Genomic DNA, 16,387 nt, shown 5'->3' on the forward strand with positions numbered 1-16,387 from the left:
CATGTCCCCAGAGCCCTGAAATCCTACCACCTCTTCTAGGGTTTATTACAGAGTTGGTTATTCTTCCAGGGAAATAAATCTAAGCTACATTCATTTCTTTGGACTGGTAGAAACTGAGGCAGTAAGTTCAACTAATGCATAAAACCATGTCAGAGGTGTTTTCACTGACTTGTAACAACCCAAGCACCAGAGCAGCAAAGAAAAAAAATCACCTGAGACAACATGTGCCCCTAGTGGCTTGGAATAACATGCAACTCTTAAAATCAAGGCACTGAACAGTAAGATTGGTCTTTTCAAGTTTTAGAAATCTCCATTTTGTCTCCACAAGGACTTCACACATCCCCAGGCGCTGCCAACAGCCCTGAGCACTGAACCAACCTGCACTCTGCTGGGATTTGACCAGGCGTGTGGCCCTCTCGATGCACACAATGAGGCACCCAGTCACCTTGGGGTCCAGGGTGCCACTGTGCCCCGTCTTCTCCACCCGCAGGATGCGCCGGATCCACGCAACCACCTCGTGGGAGGACGGATTGGAGGGTTTGTCCAAGTTAATAAAGCCAGACCTACAGTGCAAAATGGCAGGGAATGGGAGCTGAGCATCAAGGCAGACACAGCAACAGTGCAGTAACTTTGAAATACTGTCCTGGCTACAAAGAAAGGTATTTTTATATAGGCAGATAAGCAATGAGCCTTCCAGCAGCTCTCAGTGAGCCCAGTTTGACCGGCTCCATGCACAACAGGTGGATATAATTCATGCTCAAGGAATTCTCCCCTGCCTTATCACTACTCTGCATTTTTAAAAAAACCACCAAATTCTACAAACTCCAAGCAGTTTCAAAGCCCAGCATGCCAAGGGATTTTTCCAAAAACCCCAGAAAATTCCTTAGGTGGTTTGGTTTGCATGTTCACCCACAGACCTGCTACAATCCCAAAATAAAGAAAACTTTATAGGGAGAGAATCAGTGGGTCCTATTTAAATGTTTACTGATTATAGCAAGGCACTGATCAAAGAAAAAAGGTACAAGGGGAATCCAGACAGAAAATATTTTGAAGGTATTAACTGCAAAGAAAAAGAACTGTATTGCACTCACCTAACATAGTCAGAAATCTCTCTCTTCAGGGGATTAGCACCGGAAGGAAGAGGTGTGTAGTGTGCTGTCCTCACATTTAACTTGTCAAAGTTCTACAAAATCCAAGCAGAAGGTACAAATCTTTCTAAGCTCCCTTGATTTCAGTATTGCTGTGCTGCAGTCCATCTCCCCAGATATACCAGGTCTGATTTGTACATTTAAGTGATAGAGCCACTTCCAAAATGAAAATGACCCAACAATGAAACCGCGATAATATTTTACAAATATCGAGGAAAATAGAAATCCGGGATTGAAGGAGATGGGAAAGCAGCACATTATACACATTGACATTGCAGGATAAACTGAGATTTCTCCATAAACTCAGCAGAAGGATTCTGGAACCCTACACACACCACAGGCCACGCTCAGACCCAAACTAAAAACTCCAGAAATACGGTGGGATCTTTCCAATGCATGGAAAACTCACAAACCCCAAAGGATACCCCGGGAAAGACTCTGTAAAACACGTTTATCCGCAGGCAGAGCGAGCACCACGTGCTCCCGCAGCGCGGTTCCTCCTCCGGGGCAGGGGACAAAAGGAGCGGGAACACGAGGCCGGGCAGAGCCCGCCTCACCTTCAGCAGCAAAGGCCACTGCGACGTGTCCAGCTGGGCCACCCGCGACTCGGGCTTGATGAGAAAGTCCTCGGTGTGCTGGATGTCCTGTGGGGGGTGAAGAGGAGCGGGATCAGGAGGGGGATGCGGGATCAGGAGGGGAGGCGGGCGGGCCGCGCTCCCGCCGCTCCACGTGGCCCGGGAGGCTCGGCGGGCCCCGCGCGGGGACAGAGACCCGTCCCAGCCCTGCCCACGGATGGAGCTGGGGGAACCAACCCCCCCGGCACCCCAAACACGGCCCGATAACCCCTTAACCCCGCGCTCACCGCTACATCATCATCGGCGAGCGCCCGCTTCTCCTTCTTCCGCCGCTTCTTCACGCTGGAACCTGCGGGAGCGACAGCGGGGAGTGAGCTCGGCACAGGCCCGGGGGGGCACAGGCCCGGGGGGGCGAACCCGCCCGCAGACCCTTCCCCGAGCGGCCCCGCGGCCCCCCGAGCCCGTCCCGCCCCGCGGCCCCGCCGGTCCCCACCGCTGCGCACCGTCCCCGTCCGCCATGGCCGCGCCGCGTGTTCTCCGCGCGCCCGTCCGTCCGTCCGTCCGTCTGTCCCTCCCTCCTCCGCGCCGCCCCGAGCGCAGGACCCGCCCCGACCCGCGTCACCCGCGCCGCGCCCCTTCCACCGCCCCCGGACCGCCCCCCCGGCGGCTGGCACAGAGTTACAGTCCTGGAACAGTTTCATCTGTTGGGATTTGAAAAGGGACGCGCGGGTTTAAGGGATTTTGCAGACCGGGTTTTTTAGTTTTGCCTCCCGGCGTGGCGTATCTGCGCCATAAAATAACATCCGAGCCTTTCTCAACTGCCATTTTGAAGTATTGATATAGAAGAATTAAGGATTTTAGTTAAAATAGATATTGCTGAGGTAAGGTAGCTGAGCTTCCCTTTTGTTAACAGAAGCCGGATTGAAGGAACTGATAAATCAGGGAACCTGTCAAACCAGGCTTTTACATCCTGAATAATCAATAGACCCCAGGAATACAATACAATCATAAATCAAACAGTCCTGGGAAAACAGGATTCAGCTGTCATGTAACACTAAAGGTTAAAAAGTCAAAGAGAGGAAGACCCATCTTTCTTCATCATTTTGAGACCCCACCCCATAAAAAAGACCACCGACCCATTTCAAAGAACAAACTCCCCATGCTTAATGACTTTTTGGCTAATTACCATACGGAGCGGGGAATGGGATGTACCAGAGTTATGAATATCCATTTGTGTTTTGGGTATTCAATACTCCTGTACATAAAAAGCCCCTGTGATCATCTGTAAATTGTGTTGTGTATTTGGGAGGCGTTGTAATAAACACACACTTTCTGACTTTAAACTGTTAGAGAGCCCTTGTCTGTCATAGCTGGATATTGGTATTAGATCAATACCCATAGTTTTTTTAATAAATCAAAAGGACACAGATTTAAGTGATTTCACCGCACGGGTTTTTAGTTTTGCCTCCTGGCCTGGCGCATCTGTGGTTAATTTAGCCATAAAATAACATCCAGTTCGGATCTGAGCCTTTCTCAACTACCACTTTACCTGCTTGGAGTATTTAAGGATTTTTAAAGTTACTAGCTTCTCTGTTTGTGTTTCAGAGGGGAAAACAGCAAGTTCTTCATCATTTAAGCGTGGAAGGTGAAAAAAACTTGAAAAAAAAACACTGGAAAAGCGTTTGAAAACACTGCTGGCTCCAGACCCAAACAGTAAAATCAGATGTAGTACCACTGTTTAACAGAATTACCTCTTACCTCTGGCTTCTCTCCCAGGGGTACAAATGGCATTGCATTCTTTCCAAAAGCTCCAGCCCCTGCAGGGTCTCTGCTGTGCTGTCTGAGAGCATTTGTTTCACTGGCCAGCAGCTGGGTACCCTAGAATTGCTCTTTATCCACCCAACATGCACATCCCGGGGGCATCTCCAGCTTCCAGGATAAAGCCTGCTCTGCTTGAGGCTGTATATCAGCACAGGAACTTAGCAAGGCCTGTACCCAACAGCTGAGTGCACCAAAGACAGCAGGGTCTTTTCTCCTCTAAAAGACCAGCTGCCTTCACCTAAAGGTCCCAAGAAGCAGAAAACAAGAGGCAGAAGCAGACGGAAAACAGCTGAAAAGAAATAAGCAAATAGTCTACATTCCAATAACTCCTTTAACTTCACCACCTCCACCATTAATTCTGTTCCCAAATTCCCTCGGAAGTGGATTTGCCACTGTGCAGGCTCAGCTCTCTGGGTTAACAGCTGCTACAGGGACTGGAGTCAGGCCACCATCACCCCAGGAACCAAGTCAGTGACCAACCCCTTCCACCCACCACAAAACTCAGGGCCCCGTGTTGGCTGCAGTGTCAGCTGTTTTCAGGAGGGAGGGAAAATGCAAATCTTATTTTTATATGGGCTTTGTTTGGCTTTTCAGAAAAAGCAACATTTGATTCCCAGATACCCAAATCCTCCAACACATGCAAATTCCAGCCAGTCTTTTAACGAACAAGGCCCTGAAACGGCCTTTCTGCTTCAGGGTTACACTTTTTCCAATCATGACAACTTTCGGTTCATACAGTGAGCAGTTTACTATGATACAAGGCAGACGTGTTGTAGGTGAAAACGCATTCTCTCATCGACCATAACTCCATCGCGTTACAGAACCGGTATTAAAAATAAATAACGGAATAGAGTCTGTGCTGGCACCGCCCGAAGCGCTCGGTCCGGCCTGTCCCTGCGGGCGGCGGCGCTCAGAGCCCCTGTCCGGCGGGGCTCAGCACCTCCTGCAGCACCAGGTGCAGCAGATGGTTCTGCTCTGCGCTCAGCAGCGGCCACAGCTCTGCCTGCAGCGCCTTCAGCGCCTCCGCGTCCTTCTCCTGGCAGGCCAGCACGGCCGACTGCAGCAGCAGGAACAGCTCTGCCGGCAGGTAGCTGGAGGCCGGGGGCAGTCCCCCGCCCGTCCCGGTGCCGCTCCCGGTGCCCGGCCCGGCGTCGGGCGCCTCCCAGCAGTACTGCTCCAGCGTGCGGGCGTGCTCGGGCAGCAGCTTGGCGGGGGGCGGCTGCAGCAGGAGCAGCAGCAGCACCCTGGACACCTCGCAGCGCGCCAGCACGTCCAGGAAGGCGCCTCCGGGCGCGGCCCCGGCCCCGGCCGCCCCTCCCAGCCCGGCCCCGGCCAGCGCCTGCGCCCGGGTCAGCGTGGCCAGCGCCCCGGCGTAGTCGCGGGCCAGCAGCAGGCAGGAGGCGCGCTCGGCCAGGCAGCGCAGGGCCTGCAGCGGTAACCGCGCCGCCGTCAGCAGCTCGGCCGCCCGCTGCAGGGGCGCGGCGGCGCGGGCCGGCTGTCCGGTGTCGCGGAGCGCGGCCGCCAGCTCCAGGCACGGCCCGGCCGCCAGCGCGGGCTGGCCCCGCTCCAGGTGCAGGCGGGCGGCGAAGGCCCCGCAGCTCTGCGCCGCCGCCACGTGCTCGCCGAAGCCCCCGCGCAGCCCCAGGCGCTGCCGCAGGTCCCGCTCCTGCCGCAGGAAGAGCCGCGCGGCCTCGGCCAGCGCGGCCGCCTCGGCGGGGCCGTGGAACAGGCTCTGGGCGCAGCGCGCCACGGCCAGCTGGCACCAGGCGGCGTAGGGCAGGCTCTCCTGGGCGCGCAGCTCCCGCGCCAGCGCCGCGAACTGCTCCGCCGCCTCCGCCACGTTCGGCTTCCGCAGGAACCGCCGCCGCAGCTTGGCCGACACCAGCCGGTACCGCGACAGGAAATCGCCGTCGCCGCCGAGCCCCGGCCCGGAGCCGCCCGCCCCGCCGGGGCCGGAGCCGCCGGCCGCCGACAGCATCGCGGGCCGGGGCGGAACTGACGCGCCGCGCCGGGCCGCGCTCCTCCGCGCGCCGCCGGCCAATCCGCGCCCGCCCCGCCCCGCGCCGCCGGCCAATCAGCGCCCGCGCCGGTGTCTCGTGGCAGTAGGGAGTGACGAGGGCGCGGCTGCTGCAGGAGCGTATCCCGGCTGTCACCGCCCGCGGTGGGCGTGGCAATGCCAGACAGGCCCCGCCCATGGCGGCGAGCACCGCCCCAGGCACCCAGCGGGCCTGAACCGTGTTGCGCCCCCTTGTGGCGGGGAGGACCTCCGCTCCTGCCCCTGCTCCGGACTAACGGGGACGGGACGGGACAGGACGAGGAGCGGGACCGGGACCTGGCGGGGAGAGGGCGAGGCTCTGGAGCTCTTGGGGGAACCGCAGCAGCCAGGTTCACATAAGAACAATTCACCCAAATGGTAGCAAGTGGGTGGGTGAGCCTCTTGGCCAAAGGATGTGTGGCAGCAGGAATTTTAAGGGACATCAAAGGGTGACAGGTAAACACTTGGACAAGAGAACTCTTGGGGTCCCTAAACAGATAAACCACGTCTGACTCGTAAAACCTCCAGCGCTGAAAATATTTTGTGATGGAGAGATTAAGTGAGCACAGGACCAGGTGTGCTGTGTGCTCCTTGCCTTTCCATGAGCATCTGCTGCAGGCACGGCTGGGGCTGGCTGGGAGAGGCTGTTCTTGCACTCCTGTCCATGTGATCACATACACCCAAGTGCGCCCAGACACGGCAGACAGACCTCCCTGCTGCTCCCTCCCCGGTCCTGAGTACCCCATGGGACAGGCTCGGTGGCACTGAGCTGTCAGTCTGTCCCAGGCTCTCGGAGAGGGTTTCCTCACTTGAGGTTGTTTAAAGTCCTTGGCCCTCTAAAAGCCCCGAGTCGCATCAGTAGAAAAAAGCAGAGTCTTCAAGGTTCTGTTTTCAGGTTTCTTGTGTTGTTTATTATTTGATATCTCAGAATTTTCTCCTCTCCCAGCCAAGGTCTGGGAGATGGAACAGCAGCTGGGACATGAGGGGACTGCCCACTGATGGGGAATCACCTCACATTTATACAGATAACTACGTGTCGGTTATTTACTATTTCACACCAATACCTAGTGCTCACAATAAAAGGGTCATTTCTACTCTGACCCAATCCACTCTCACTACCTTGTGCCATCACCACCTCAGGAGATGGAGGATGAGGAAGAAGGAGAGGGACACGAGGCACCACCCAAATTCCAACTTTTTGTCCTCCATTTACCTCTATTCTAAGAACCCCGAAACTACTGAATTTTTCATCTTCTACTGTGTTTTCACATCCTGGTGGTTTGCAATTCCTCTCTCAGTGTTGGAAGCCTCTCCCATGGATTAAAATCAAACCCAGTGTTTTCCTGGGCTGTGCCAAGGTCTCCAAACCCCCTGGACTGGCTCCACACCCCCTGCCCAGGGCTCAAACTCCCTTCCTCAGGTCCCAGGTCATCCAAGGTGTTATAAATGTATATTATAAAATTGGCTTTTCACAAGATGTGTGCTATATGATTAATAATGTTGTGATAAGAATATAGGATATAAGTTTTTTTTATTATTTCTGCTATTAGTAAGGAAAATTAGGCATAGTGGTAGTAGTTGATATAAGTGTGCTTAAACTGTCTGTTTGGTCGGGATAACACCCAGTGAACATACAAAGGAGACTCTGCTACTAATATACCAACTATCAGCATCTCCCATCTGAAGAAATATGGACCCAGGCCCGAGCTGGAGGTGATAATGAAGACACAGCCCAGAAACACACAGGCTCTAAAAAGGCAGACCCAAGGAGGGACCATGCAAAACAGTTCCTGGAATATGGAAACTAGTTTATGGGAAAATATAAATATTCACCAACTAATCCAATAGGAAAAGTATTTAACGAATGTCTCTGAAATAGCAAAATCTGGACTTAGCGGAATGCCAAATCACCCAACCGGCCATACTTTGCTTTTTGAATCTCCTAATTGCCTTAATTTTTTAAATTTTAATTTAATTTTTAAATTTTTAATTTTCTAATTTTAATTTTTAGTTTTTTAAATTTTAAATTAATTTTTAAATTTTTAAATTTTTAATTTATTATTATTATTATTATTATTATTATTAAACATAATTCTTAAAATTTACCAAAAAAAGTAAACCTCGTTTTTCACCAAGGGGATGTGCTCTGTGACACCAGGCCAAAAGTAAACCTCGTTTTTCACCAAGGGGATGTGCTCTGTGACACCAGGCCAGCTCAGGTGGCCGCTCAGTTGCTGTGACACTTTCCCAGCCGTGTCCGGTAGCACAGGGGTGGGAGCGGGGCGGGCACGGGGAGGGCTCCGGGCTCTCACCGCGCCCCTTCCGCTCGTTGCTGTTGCTGCCGCTGCCGGGGCCGGTCCCTGTCGCTGGTTCTCCATCCCCTGTGCCCCCCATGGCTCTGTGCTGGGTGCTGAGAGCCCCGCGCTGCCGCCCCCGCGCTCCGCCGCCCGCCCGGAGCCGCCGCCCGGTGACAACCCCTGCAGCCACAGGGGAGGGCAGGAAAACGGCCAGGGTGAGCTGCAGCCTGCCACAGCCTTCCTGGGAGGAGAGGTAGGGCTTTTACAAAGTGACCAAGCGTTCTTTCCAAGCAGCTGATTTATTAAAAAAACTATGGATGTTGATCTAATACCAATATCCAGCTATAACGGACAAAGACTCTCTAACAGTTTAAAGTTAGAAAGTGTGTGTTTATTACGACGCCTCCCAAATACACACCACAATTTACAGATGGTCACAGGGGCTTTTTATGTACAGGAGTATTGAATACCCAACACACAAATGCATATTCATAACTCTGGTACATCCCATTCCCCGCTTGGTATGGTAATTAGCCAAAAAGTCATTAAGCATGGGGAGTTTGTTCTTTAAAATGAGTCGGTGGTCTTTTTTATGGGGTGGGGTCCCAAAATGATGAAGAAAGATGGGTCTTCCTCAGCTCTGACTTTTTAACCTTTAGTGTTACGTGACAGCTGAATCCTGTTTTCCCAGGACTGTTTGATTTATGATTGTATTGTATTCCTGGGGTCTATTGATTATTCAGGATGTAAAAGCCTGGTTTGACAGGTTCCCTGATTTATCAGTTCCTTCAATCCGGCTTCTGTTAACAAAAGGGAAGCTCAGCTACCTTACCTCAGCAATATCTATTTTAACTGAAGTCCTTAATTCTTCTAAATCAATGCTTCATAGCAAAGCAGCTAAAGCTGTGAGCGTGGTGGGCTGGGGGGTTTACTTGCACCCAAAAGGAATAGAAGAGCCAGGGCTCAGCTGGTTTGCATGGAGGATGGTCTGGGGAGGGGAGAGTGGAGAAGGCAAAAGTTCTGAGAGGAAAGGAGCAGGTAAGTTGCCATACTGGCAAGCAAAAAGTGAGAGTCCATTTGATTTGTAGTCCTGGACCTCAGAGTAGTGTGCTTTGGAAGCAACTCCAAAAATCCTAGTTAAGCAATAGCTGCAACTTATCCAGCTGTGGGGTGGTGTTCCTCCTAGGCTCAGGGAGTCAATTATGAGTGCTTGAATCATATCAGACTCACCTCTTTTTTGGGAGTCTTTTTAGGGTATATGTGTCCTTTTTTTTTTTTTTTTTTTTTTTTTTTTTTTCCCTTCCAGCTTTTATATGTTTTGTTCTTGATTGTTCTGCTTTGGATATGAGTAGTGTCAGGTTGTGAGGTTTATCTCTAAACTACTTCTCTGTGTGTGGCCGGGTCAGTGAAAATGGGCAGCTTGAAATTCCCTCCTGCTACACACAAACTGTGCATTTCCCTGTGGTTCCCTGAGAAGTCTGGGTGTTCACAGCCAGCCCTGGTGCGGAGCCCACACCAGAACAGTCCTGGCCATGAAGTAGCTGACAGGGATGTTATGCCACAGGAATCAGGAGTCAAGTAGCTTGCTGTTTTGCTTTCCAGGTTAGCAAATGCAGTGACACCACTGTGGAGACTTCCCTACCAAGAGCAGCTGCAGGTAAGATGTGTTTACACAGACTTTTCTCTGCTGTCTTGCCCCAACTGTCCCTCCTATCCTCTTGAGCAGTAGCCCTTAGCATCTCAATACTGCAAACTGTTCAGACCCCACTTACTGCTGCTTTAATCCTGTTGTTGTGAAGGATAGAACTGGGAGGTCCCTTTTAGTATAGAGGATGGGCATTTGCACAGTGATTTTGTCCTCTGTGAGACTGTTGTGCTTCACTGGGGCTTCAGCTTAGAAAAGTGTTCCAGGCCAGCATTTGAGGACCATAGAAACAGGATTTTTCTTTCTTGCTGTTTCTCCAGGCAGCTGTAGTTATGAAAAGGGCAGGGTTCCTCTGGGGCTGTATTTTCACTTGCAGTTTTTCCTCCTGTTGGACTCCCCAGAGGTGGGTGATGAAGAGCTGCCCACCACTGTGTGGTCCTGTGAGAGTGTTTCTGCCTTAGAACTCCTCTGCAGGTAAAGTATGAAAGCCAGAGGAAGATTCTGCAGACACTGGCATCTCGTCTTGAGGAGCTGGGTATAGATGCACAGAAACCTGGTGGGCTCTGCTGTCCTCTGCAGCCTGTAGTCCCTTCGGTGAGTATCCCATGGGAATGCTCTTCCCTCTGAGCCATGAATAGTCTCTCACTCAACAGCTCTAGAGTCTCATGGGGGGCATCATTTGACTGCAGAGATGTGTCTGAGTCAGTCCTTGTGCTTTGCAGCTTGTGACTGCCCAAGAGTGAAATAAGCCCAGTGCTTAGGAATCCTTTTTCTGTGCCTAAGGCCTCCCTGTTAAACCTGTCACCATTCTGTCACAGAGAGCCACTTGTCCCCAAGGGGCAGAACTGGGGTTCTTGTGCACAAGCTCTGTTTCTGTGTTTTGCCTGTTCATGTACATCTTCCCATGTTGGCAACAGAATAACCAGGCTGGGGTTTGGCTTTCCTCTATTGCTTTTTCTTTTAATCCAAGGCTTTGCTTTTCCTTCTTTTCTCCCTCAGCCCATCATTAACGGCTACCGAAACAAATCAACTTTCTCTGTGAACCGAGGACCAGATGGGAACCCCAAGACTGTGGGGTTGTATGTAGGAACTGGCAGAGGTCAGTGCAGGACAAGAAACTCATAGAAAACTGCTGGCATGGGCTGTGGAGATGGGGAAAGGACTCTACATAGTTTATCATGTCAGATGCTACAGTGGTTTATGTGCCCTGAACCACAGCAATTAAATTCCTGTTCATCTCCCTCCAGGAAGAAATATTGTCTGTGTGAAAGCCAACCATGTGGAGAACATACCCTCAAAACACAAACAAGTAGCCCAGGTGAATAAATGTCATGTCTGTCCCTTCACTGTGGAATAGAGAGACTGCAATAACTCTTACTTGGGAGAACACTGTAATTTTAATTATGCTGTGTTTTCAAGTCCATTTTCATGTTCTGAAAATTTTCATGCCTGATTCTAGTTGGTGGATAAGTACTTATATAAAAAAACCTCTCGTGTTAATATTACAGCCCAGAAAGTGTCCTGAGTAATGAAGTTTATCAAGTGACAATGAATTCTTGCCAATCTAATAAAAGACATAAGAATTGCAAATTGAAATTATTAAAATGTGTTGTCTTTCAAGAGCCTGGAAGGAGCTTTCACCTAGTGTATTGAAATCAAACAGCAAAAGCAGACCACAGTGGTGGAAGGGCTGCCTGTCTGGGGGGCTAAGAGCAGAGCAGAACAGTTCTCTTCATGGTAGTAAAGGTGCCATTTCCCCTCCCCTCAGTGCTATGAGGAGTTCATCTGTCGCTCCCCCCTGGACTCCTGCATCCTCTTCCATGAAGGTGGACACTGGCGGGAGCTCGTGGTTCGTACCACCAGCTGTGGCCACACCATGGCCATCATCACCTTCCACCCACAGCAGCTGGGCCAGGTGAGCATGTGGAGGACAGGGCGAGAGGCACAGCAGAGGCACATCTGGCTGAGCTGAGCCTGCTGGGTGTGTTGCTGGGGAGAGGGGTCTAATGAGGTCACCCAAAGAGGCAGCTTTTCCTTTCTCACTCTTCACAGGAGGCACTGGATACTCAGAAAGCATTGCTGAAGGAGTTCTTCACGTGTGGGCCTGGAGCAGTCTGTGCCTTGACTTCACTTTATTTCCAAGAGAGGTAAATGCCTCAACAGGGGGAATGAGTGGAAACAAAGCCACCTCCTTCTACCCTCTTTCTGACCAAATTCAAATTCCAGCAGTTTAGGGAGTGCTGGAAGAGAATGACAGATGTTTGGATCCCTCTTCAAGATGTGGCTTTAAGATGGCCCCATCTGTTTCCAGACTTATTTGAACACATTATGGCTCTACCTCATAGGAATTAAGAGTCTGGGAAACAAAGAAAAAAATTCCAGTGACTATCCCAAGACAGTAAATCACATTAGCAGCAAAACTGGGGAATAGACCTGAGGAATGCTGCCTTCTGCTAAGTCATTTTGATCCTTTTAATGAAATTTAGGCTGTGCAAATCACAGATCCCTTACAAAGAATCAAAATGCTTTAATCTTGTTGAAAATCTCACATGAAATACAAGTTGCTGGGGGGAAGAACCATCTTCCCTGCCCATGAGCAGCCTGGGAATGGAAACCAGCTCCTCTCTGCTGCCTTCTAACAGCTGTTTTTTGTGTGACCTGCCAGCACCATGACACGCTGCTCCCATGAGCAATCTCCCTACCAGCTCCTCCATGGAGCACCACACATCTTCGAAGAGCTGCTCGGCCTGAAGTTCCGCATCTCTCCAGACGCCTTTTTCCAAGTCAACACGGCTGGAGCACAGGTTCTGTACCAGGCAGTTGGGGAGCTCTGCCAGGCTACTGGGGACACTGTCCTCCTTGACATCTGCTGTGGGACAGGTGGGTTCCTGGGCTTCCAGAGCTTTGCGTTCCAGAGCTGACCCTTGCTGTGTAAAGGCATGTTTCTTCAGCACAAATGTTTGGAGTATTTTTGTTTCCTGTGTTTCCAGGCACAATTGGTCTCTCTCTGGCTAACCGAGTGTCCAAGGTTATTGGTGTTGAGGTGGTGGAGAAGGCAATAGAGGATGCTGAGTGGAATGCAGCATTCAATGGTGAGTTCAGACTTGCTGTGGCAAAAGGTTTCAAATGAAATGCTGAAAAATCAGAGTGGAAGTGAGCAGAGGGACCCTTACCAGTTACTTTCACACAGCAAAAGGTGGTTCATGTTACACCTAACTCTTCGTGAGGCTCAGTTCATGTGGTTGCTTTTTTGTTTCACAGGGATCTCAAACTGTGAGTTCCACAGTGGAAAGGCAGAGGCTGTGTTACCACAGCTCCTGGCATCGTGGGAGGATGCCCGACCGCTTGTTGCTGTGGTGAACCCTTCTCGGGCGGGCCTACGTGAGAGAAAATGCTATTTATTTTCATCTTGTAAACTGAGAGTTTTGAACAAGTTCTGTGAGACCTGTTATACTGGCTCCAAACCCTTTCCTTGCTTAGTCTCTTGTTTCTTGTTGCTGAGAGCAGCTAAAATCCCATTAAGTCTGCTGTTTTCAGTGCCTTCATCATGCTTTCTCTTTATCTCTGATCCTTTTTCCATCTTTCACAGGCTCACACAATTATTTAAGGGAGAAGGGACCTCTGGAGTTCTATGGTGCAATCTCCCAAATATAGCAAGGCCAACTTCAGAGTTGTATGAGGTTATATAGGGATACCAAGCGTAGCTGAGGTTTGAATGTATCCAAGGGTGTATCCCTTCTCCTGAGAATGTGATAAATAATAATATATTTAACCAGAATTTTCCCTTGCTGCCATACATCTGTTGCTTCTCATCCTCTTCTGCCCCTCTGAGAAGATTCTCAGTTATCTGTAATCCCCTAAGAGGTCCCTGAAGGTAGCAACTGGATCCTTGCTTACCTTCTCTATCTCAAGATGAACAACCCAGCCATCAAACTGTCTCAGTGGTCTCTCCTGGAGTATGTACTGGGAAGTCACACACTGGTCCTGCTGCCCAGATGCACTCTCACAAATGTGTGTGTGGAAGGTTTTATATGCCTTTGTTTAATTGAGTAACATTCATTCTCTCATCCTCCATCCCCCTGGGAAGCAGAGGGACTTCTCCCATTGCTCTGCCCTGCCTGCCAAATTGTCAGTGGTGTGAGTTGCACCCTTGGCCTTTTGAGAGGCTTCACCTGAGACAGAACGTGGCAAAACATGTATCTGTATTTTTGACAATTCTGTGATGCTGTGCAGCCATTCCTTCTGGAGAGTTCAGGAGGGTGGTGGGAAAGCAGGCTGTGTGTTTTTGCAGATTACAGGGTCGTACGAGCCATCCGGAACTGCAGGTCCATCCGCAGGCTGCTCTACATCTCCTGCAAGCCAGAGGGTGAAGCCATGAGGAACTTCCTTGAGTGAGCACTCTCCTCCTTCCTATTGATCTCAGTGACAGACCCTGCTTAGTCCAGACAAGGCATCAGTGAGGAATAGAAAATAATTCAAACGTGGCACAATGAGAGTGTGCATCCTTCTGGAAAAAAAGCACATCTGAATGTGAGATAGAGTCCATCGAGTTCACTGCAGGAAGGTTGGCCCCTCCCAAGAAAGTGAAGCCAAGGGGATTTGTCACCTGCTTAGGGGTTAATCATGTAGCTTTATCTGGTCAGCCTTTAGCTGGGGTAAACCCAGGTGATAAATGTCTGCAGGCAGCCATAAGGGCAGTGCAGAACTGAAACTGAGTGTCTTTCACCTGGGATGGCTTCTGAGGAAAGCTTTAAACTTGCCACTATCTCTTCAGCTCGTGCCTGAGGTTTTCAGAGCTGGTTTGGGATTCAGTATTGATGGTTCCACAGCCTCAGGCAGTGTCAGCTGTAGACTTTGAGGAATATTAGCCAAGCACTCCTTTGTGTATCCCCCTTGGATTGTGATACCAGTGGTGAGAAGGCTTCTGCTACTGGTCTGAAGGATGTTCTTTGCTTTCCACAGGCTGTGCTGCCCACCCAACCCAAAGAAGAAGCTGGCAGGGGAGCCATTTACCCCCGTGTTGGCTATTCCTTTTGACATGTTTCCTCACACTGTTCATTGTGAGCTGGTGCTGCTGTTCACTCGCTGACAAGGAGACAGGAATGAGCTCTGAGAGCTTGGGAAGCAACCTCCTCCTGTCCTGAAGAGGCAATGTAGTTAGGATTTTAACTTATTTTCTGTGAAGTTGTATAAAAATAAATAATTTTGGTTTTTCTCTTACTTTGGGTTGCCTAGCAATACTGTTCTGTAAAGAACTACTTGGATTTCTGGGGCAAAAAGGTTCTCTGTAGCATTTCATCACCTTTCCTTCCCCTGCAAACCTTGGGCTGCTGGTTAAAGCAGCCTGGAAGAGACTCTCTCCCTGTGTTAAGGAATATGCAGCTCGGTGTTCCAGCTGCAGATTGTGCCCTTGGATAGTGGGAAATCGCTGGAGCCTCAGGCAAGGAGCTGTGAATGGGCGCTGACCTTGTGCCTAACAAAGGACATGGGACTTGTGTCCTTTGTCCCCCTTTGGGGGACACCCACTGGGTGTGGGTGGCTTCTCACCCACAGACTGCACAAACCAATGAACAATGAGAAGACACCAGACTCTAATTTTCCACTAGTCAGAACTGTTGTGCGAGGGGTGGGAGATTTAGGATGGAAGAGTATGGAAGCCCAGGGATTCCTTTGTTGGGGTCCCTGCCCGGAGGAGGCAGCAGCTTTGCAATGAGATTTTTCTACAAAACGAAATAAAGAGAACAGATTTCAGTGTCTCTCTTTCCACATCTGCCTCCTCCTTCTCCATTAATGATTGGTGATGCCTAAATATGAAGTGTCCTGTGAAAATGTCAACTGCAATATTTTTCTTCTTCAGGATGTTTTGCAATAGCTAATTAAAAATTTTCTTATGTTCTGTATGTGTCCTGTCCTGCTCACCGTGTTGTGGTATTTCTCCAGCTCTTCCAGAGATGGAGCCACTGTAATGGGGAGGGGAATCTGAGCGAGCAGAGTTCCCTTATCTTGTTCCCTTGTGAGTCCCAGAATGTTTTGAATCAAGGCTGGTAAACTCCCAAGGAAACTGAGATATTTGCCTGTATTTTTCAGGCTTTTAATTCCAGTCCTCAGCTTTGAATAATAACAACAACCAGTTCTCAAGGCACGGGGGCTCAAAACACATGTGTTCAGGACTTGAGAATTACTTCACCATAAAGGGAGTGATGATGAGATTCCTGACTGGCATAGGAAGTATCACTCTTGCACTATCCCATAAGTGTAGGTTTTTACACACAGTTGCAGCCTCTCATTTCATTTTATACCAAAGGATGCAATATTCCAGCAATTCTGTTTTGTGTAATTATACCTTGGTTTCTCACTGTGAGATCTGCATAGATTTCTGCTTGGTTTTGGTCAAAAGGAAATTTATTGCATTAATTGCAGGGGAGACAATGACTTTAAATCAGAAAGTACCAGAAGATCAAAAAACCTTTCCTTCCACTAGCCTCTGGAGGTCTGAACATACAGGATAGGTTTTATCTGCAGTGGGGGCAGGTGACACAAGTGGCCTCACCTTCCCTTTTGAGCATCAGGTACAAAACATTTTTCTTCCTGGTTAAAACAAATGAAGCAATATGTTTGCTATGTATGAGCATCTGAATCTGAGAGCTCTCTATGTGCAAGAGACCCCTGCCCACTTCTCTTCCACAGCACGTTACTCCTGTGCCCTCTGCTAACATGTCCTTATTTTCCCACTAATGAAAAACTGTGCTCTGCCTTTGGCTGCCATCCCACATCCCTGGAATTGACTCAGTTTCGGCTTTCTGTGGGCGATTTATGGAACACGCGAGGTAACAAGAGGACGAGCTCCTCTGGCGCTCCAGAGCTGC

At 50.1% G+C, this 16,387-nt stretch overlaps 3 protein-coding genes across 3 annotated transcripts in view; 1 reads left to right on the forward strand and 2 right to left on the reverse strand.

Annotated features, from left to right (window-relative positions):
• Positions 1-2,302, reverse strand: part of DKC1 (dyskerin pseudouridine synthase 1) — a 10,463-nt gene extending 8,161 nt beyond the window's left edge. The window contains exons 1-5 of the mRNA XM_083876456.1: positions 2,227-2,302; positions 2,011-2,072; positions 1,706-1,792; positions 1,092-1,183; positions 379-563 (exon numbers count right to left, since the gene is read on the reverse strand). Of these exons, the coding sequence (XP_083732582.1) occupies positions 379-563; positions 1,092-1,183; positions 1,706-1,792; positions 2,011-2,072; positions 2,227-2,242 (442 nt within the window). The 5' untranslated portion in view covers positions 2,243-2,302. The remainder of the gene's footprint in view (positions 1-378; positions 564-1,091; positions 1,184-1,705; positions 1,793-2,010; positions 2,073-2,226) is intronic.
• A 1,886-nt stretch (positions 2,303-4,188) lies between these two features.
• Positions 4,189-5,557, reverse strand: F8A1 (coagulation factor VIII associated 1). Its single transcript, XM_083876487.1, has one exon. It carries the CDS (start codon positions 5,520-5,522, stop codon positions 4,455-4,457), a length of 1,068 nt encoding a protein of 355 aa, XP_083732613.1. The 5' UTR covers positions 5,523-5,557; the 3' UTR covers positions 4,189-4,454.
• Positions 5,558-7,971: 2,414 nt separating this feature from the next.
• TRMT2B (tRNA methyltransferase 2 homolog B) lies at positions 7,972-15,273 on the forward strand (the record flags this gene model as incomplete). The annotated part of the gene is made up of 12 exons (XM_083876535.1): positions 7,972-8,129; positions 9,479-9,533; positions 9,996-10,115; positions 10,521-10,620; positions 10,769-10,839; positions 11,290-11,436; positions 11,574-11,668; positions 12,187-12,401; positions 12,512-12,613; positions 12,783-12,902; positions 13,813-13,912; positions 14,484-15,273. 12 exons carry the CDS (start codon positions 7,972-7,974, stop codon positions 14,608-14,610), a joined length of 1,410 nt encoding a protein of 469 aa, XP_083732661.1. The 3' UTR covers positions 14,611-15,273.
• Between the last annotated feature and the right edge of the window lie 1,114 nt (positions 15,274-16,387).

Source organism: Zosterops lateralis, assembly GCF_965231275.1.
Source record: "Zosterops lateralis genome assembly, chromosome: 21".
Classification (NCBI taxonomy): Eukaryota; Metazoa; Chordata; class Aves; order Passeriformes; family Zosteropidae; genus Zosterops; species Zosterops lateralis.

What these genes read in the sequence shown, in the direction of transcription:
- F8A1 (XM_083876487.1), bottom strand. Translation starts at nt 5,522, where the DNA reads ATGCTGTCGGCGGCCGGCGGCTCCGGCCCCGGCGGGGCGGGCGGCTCC.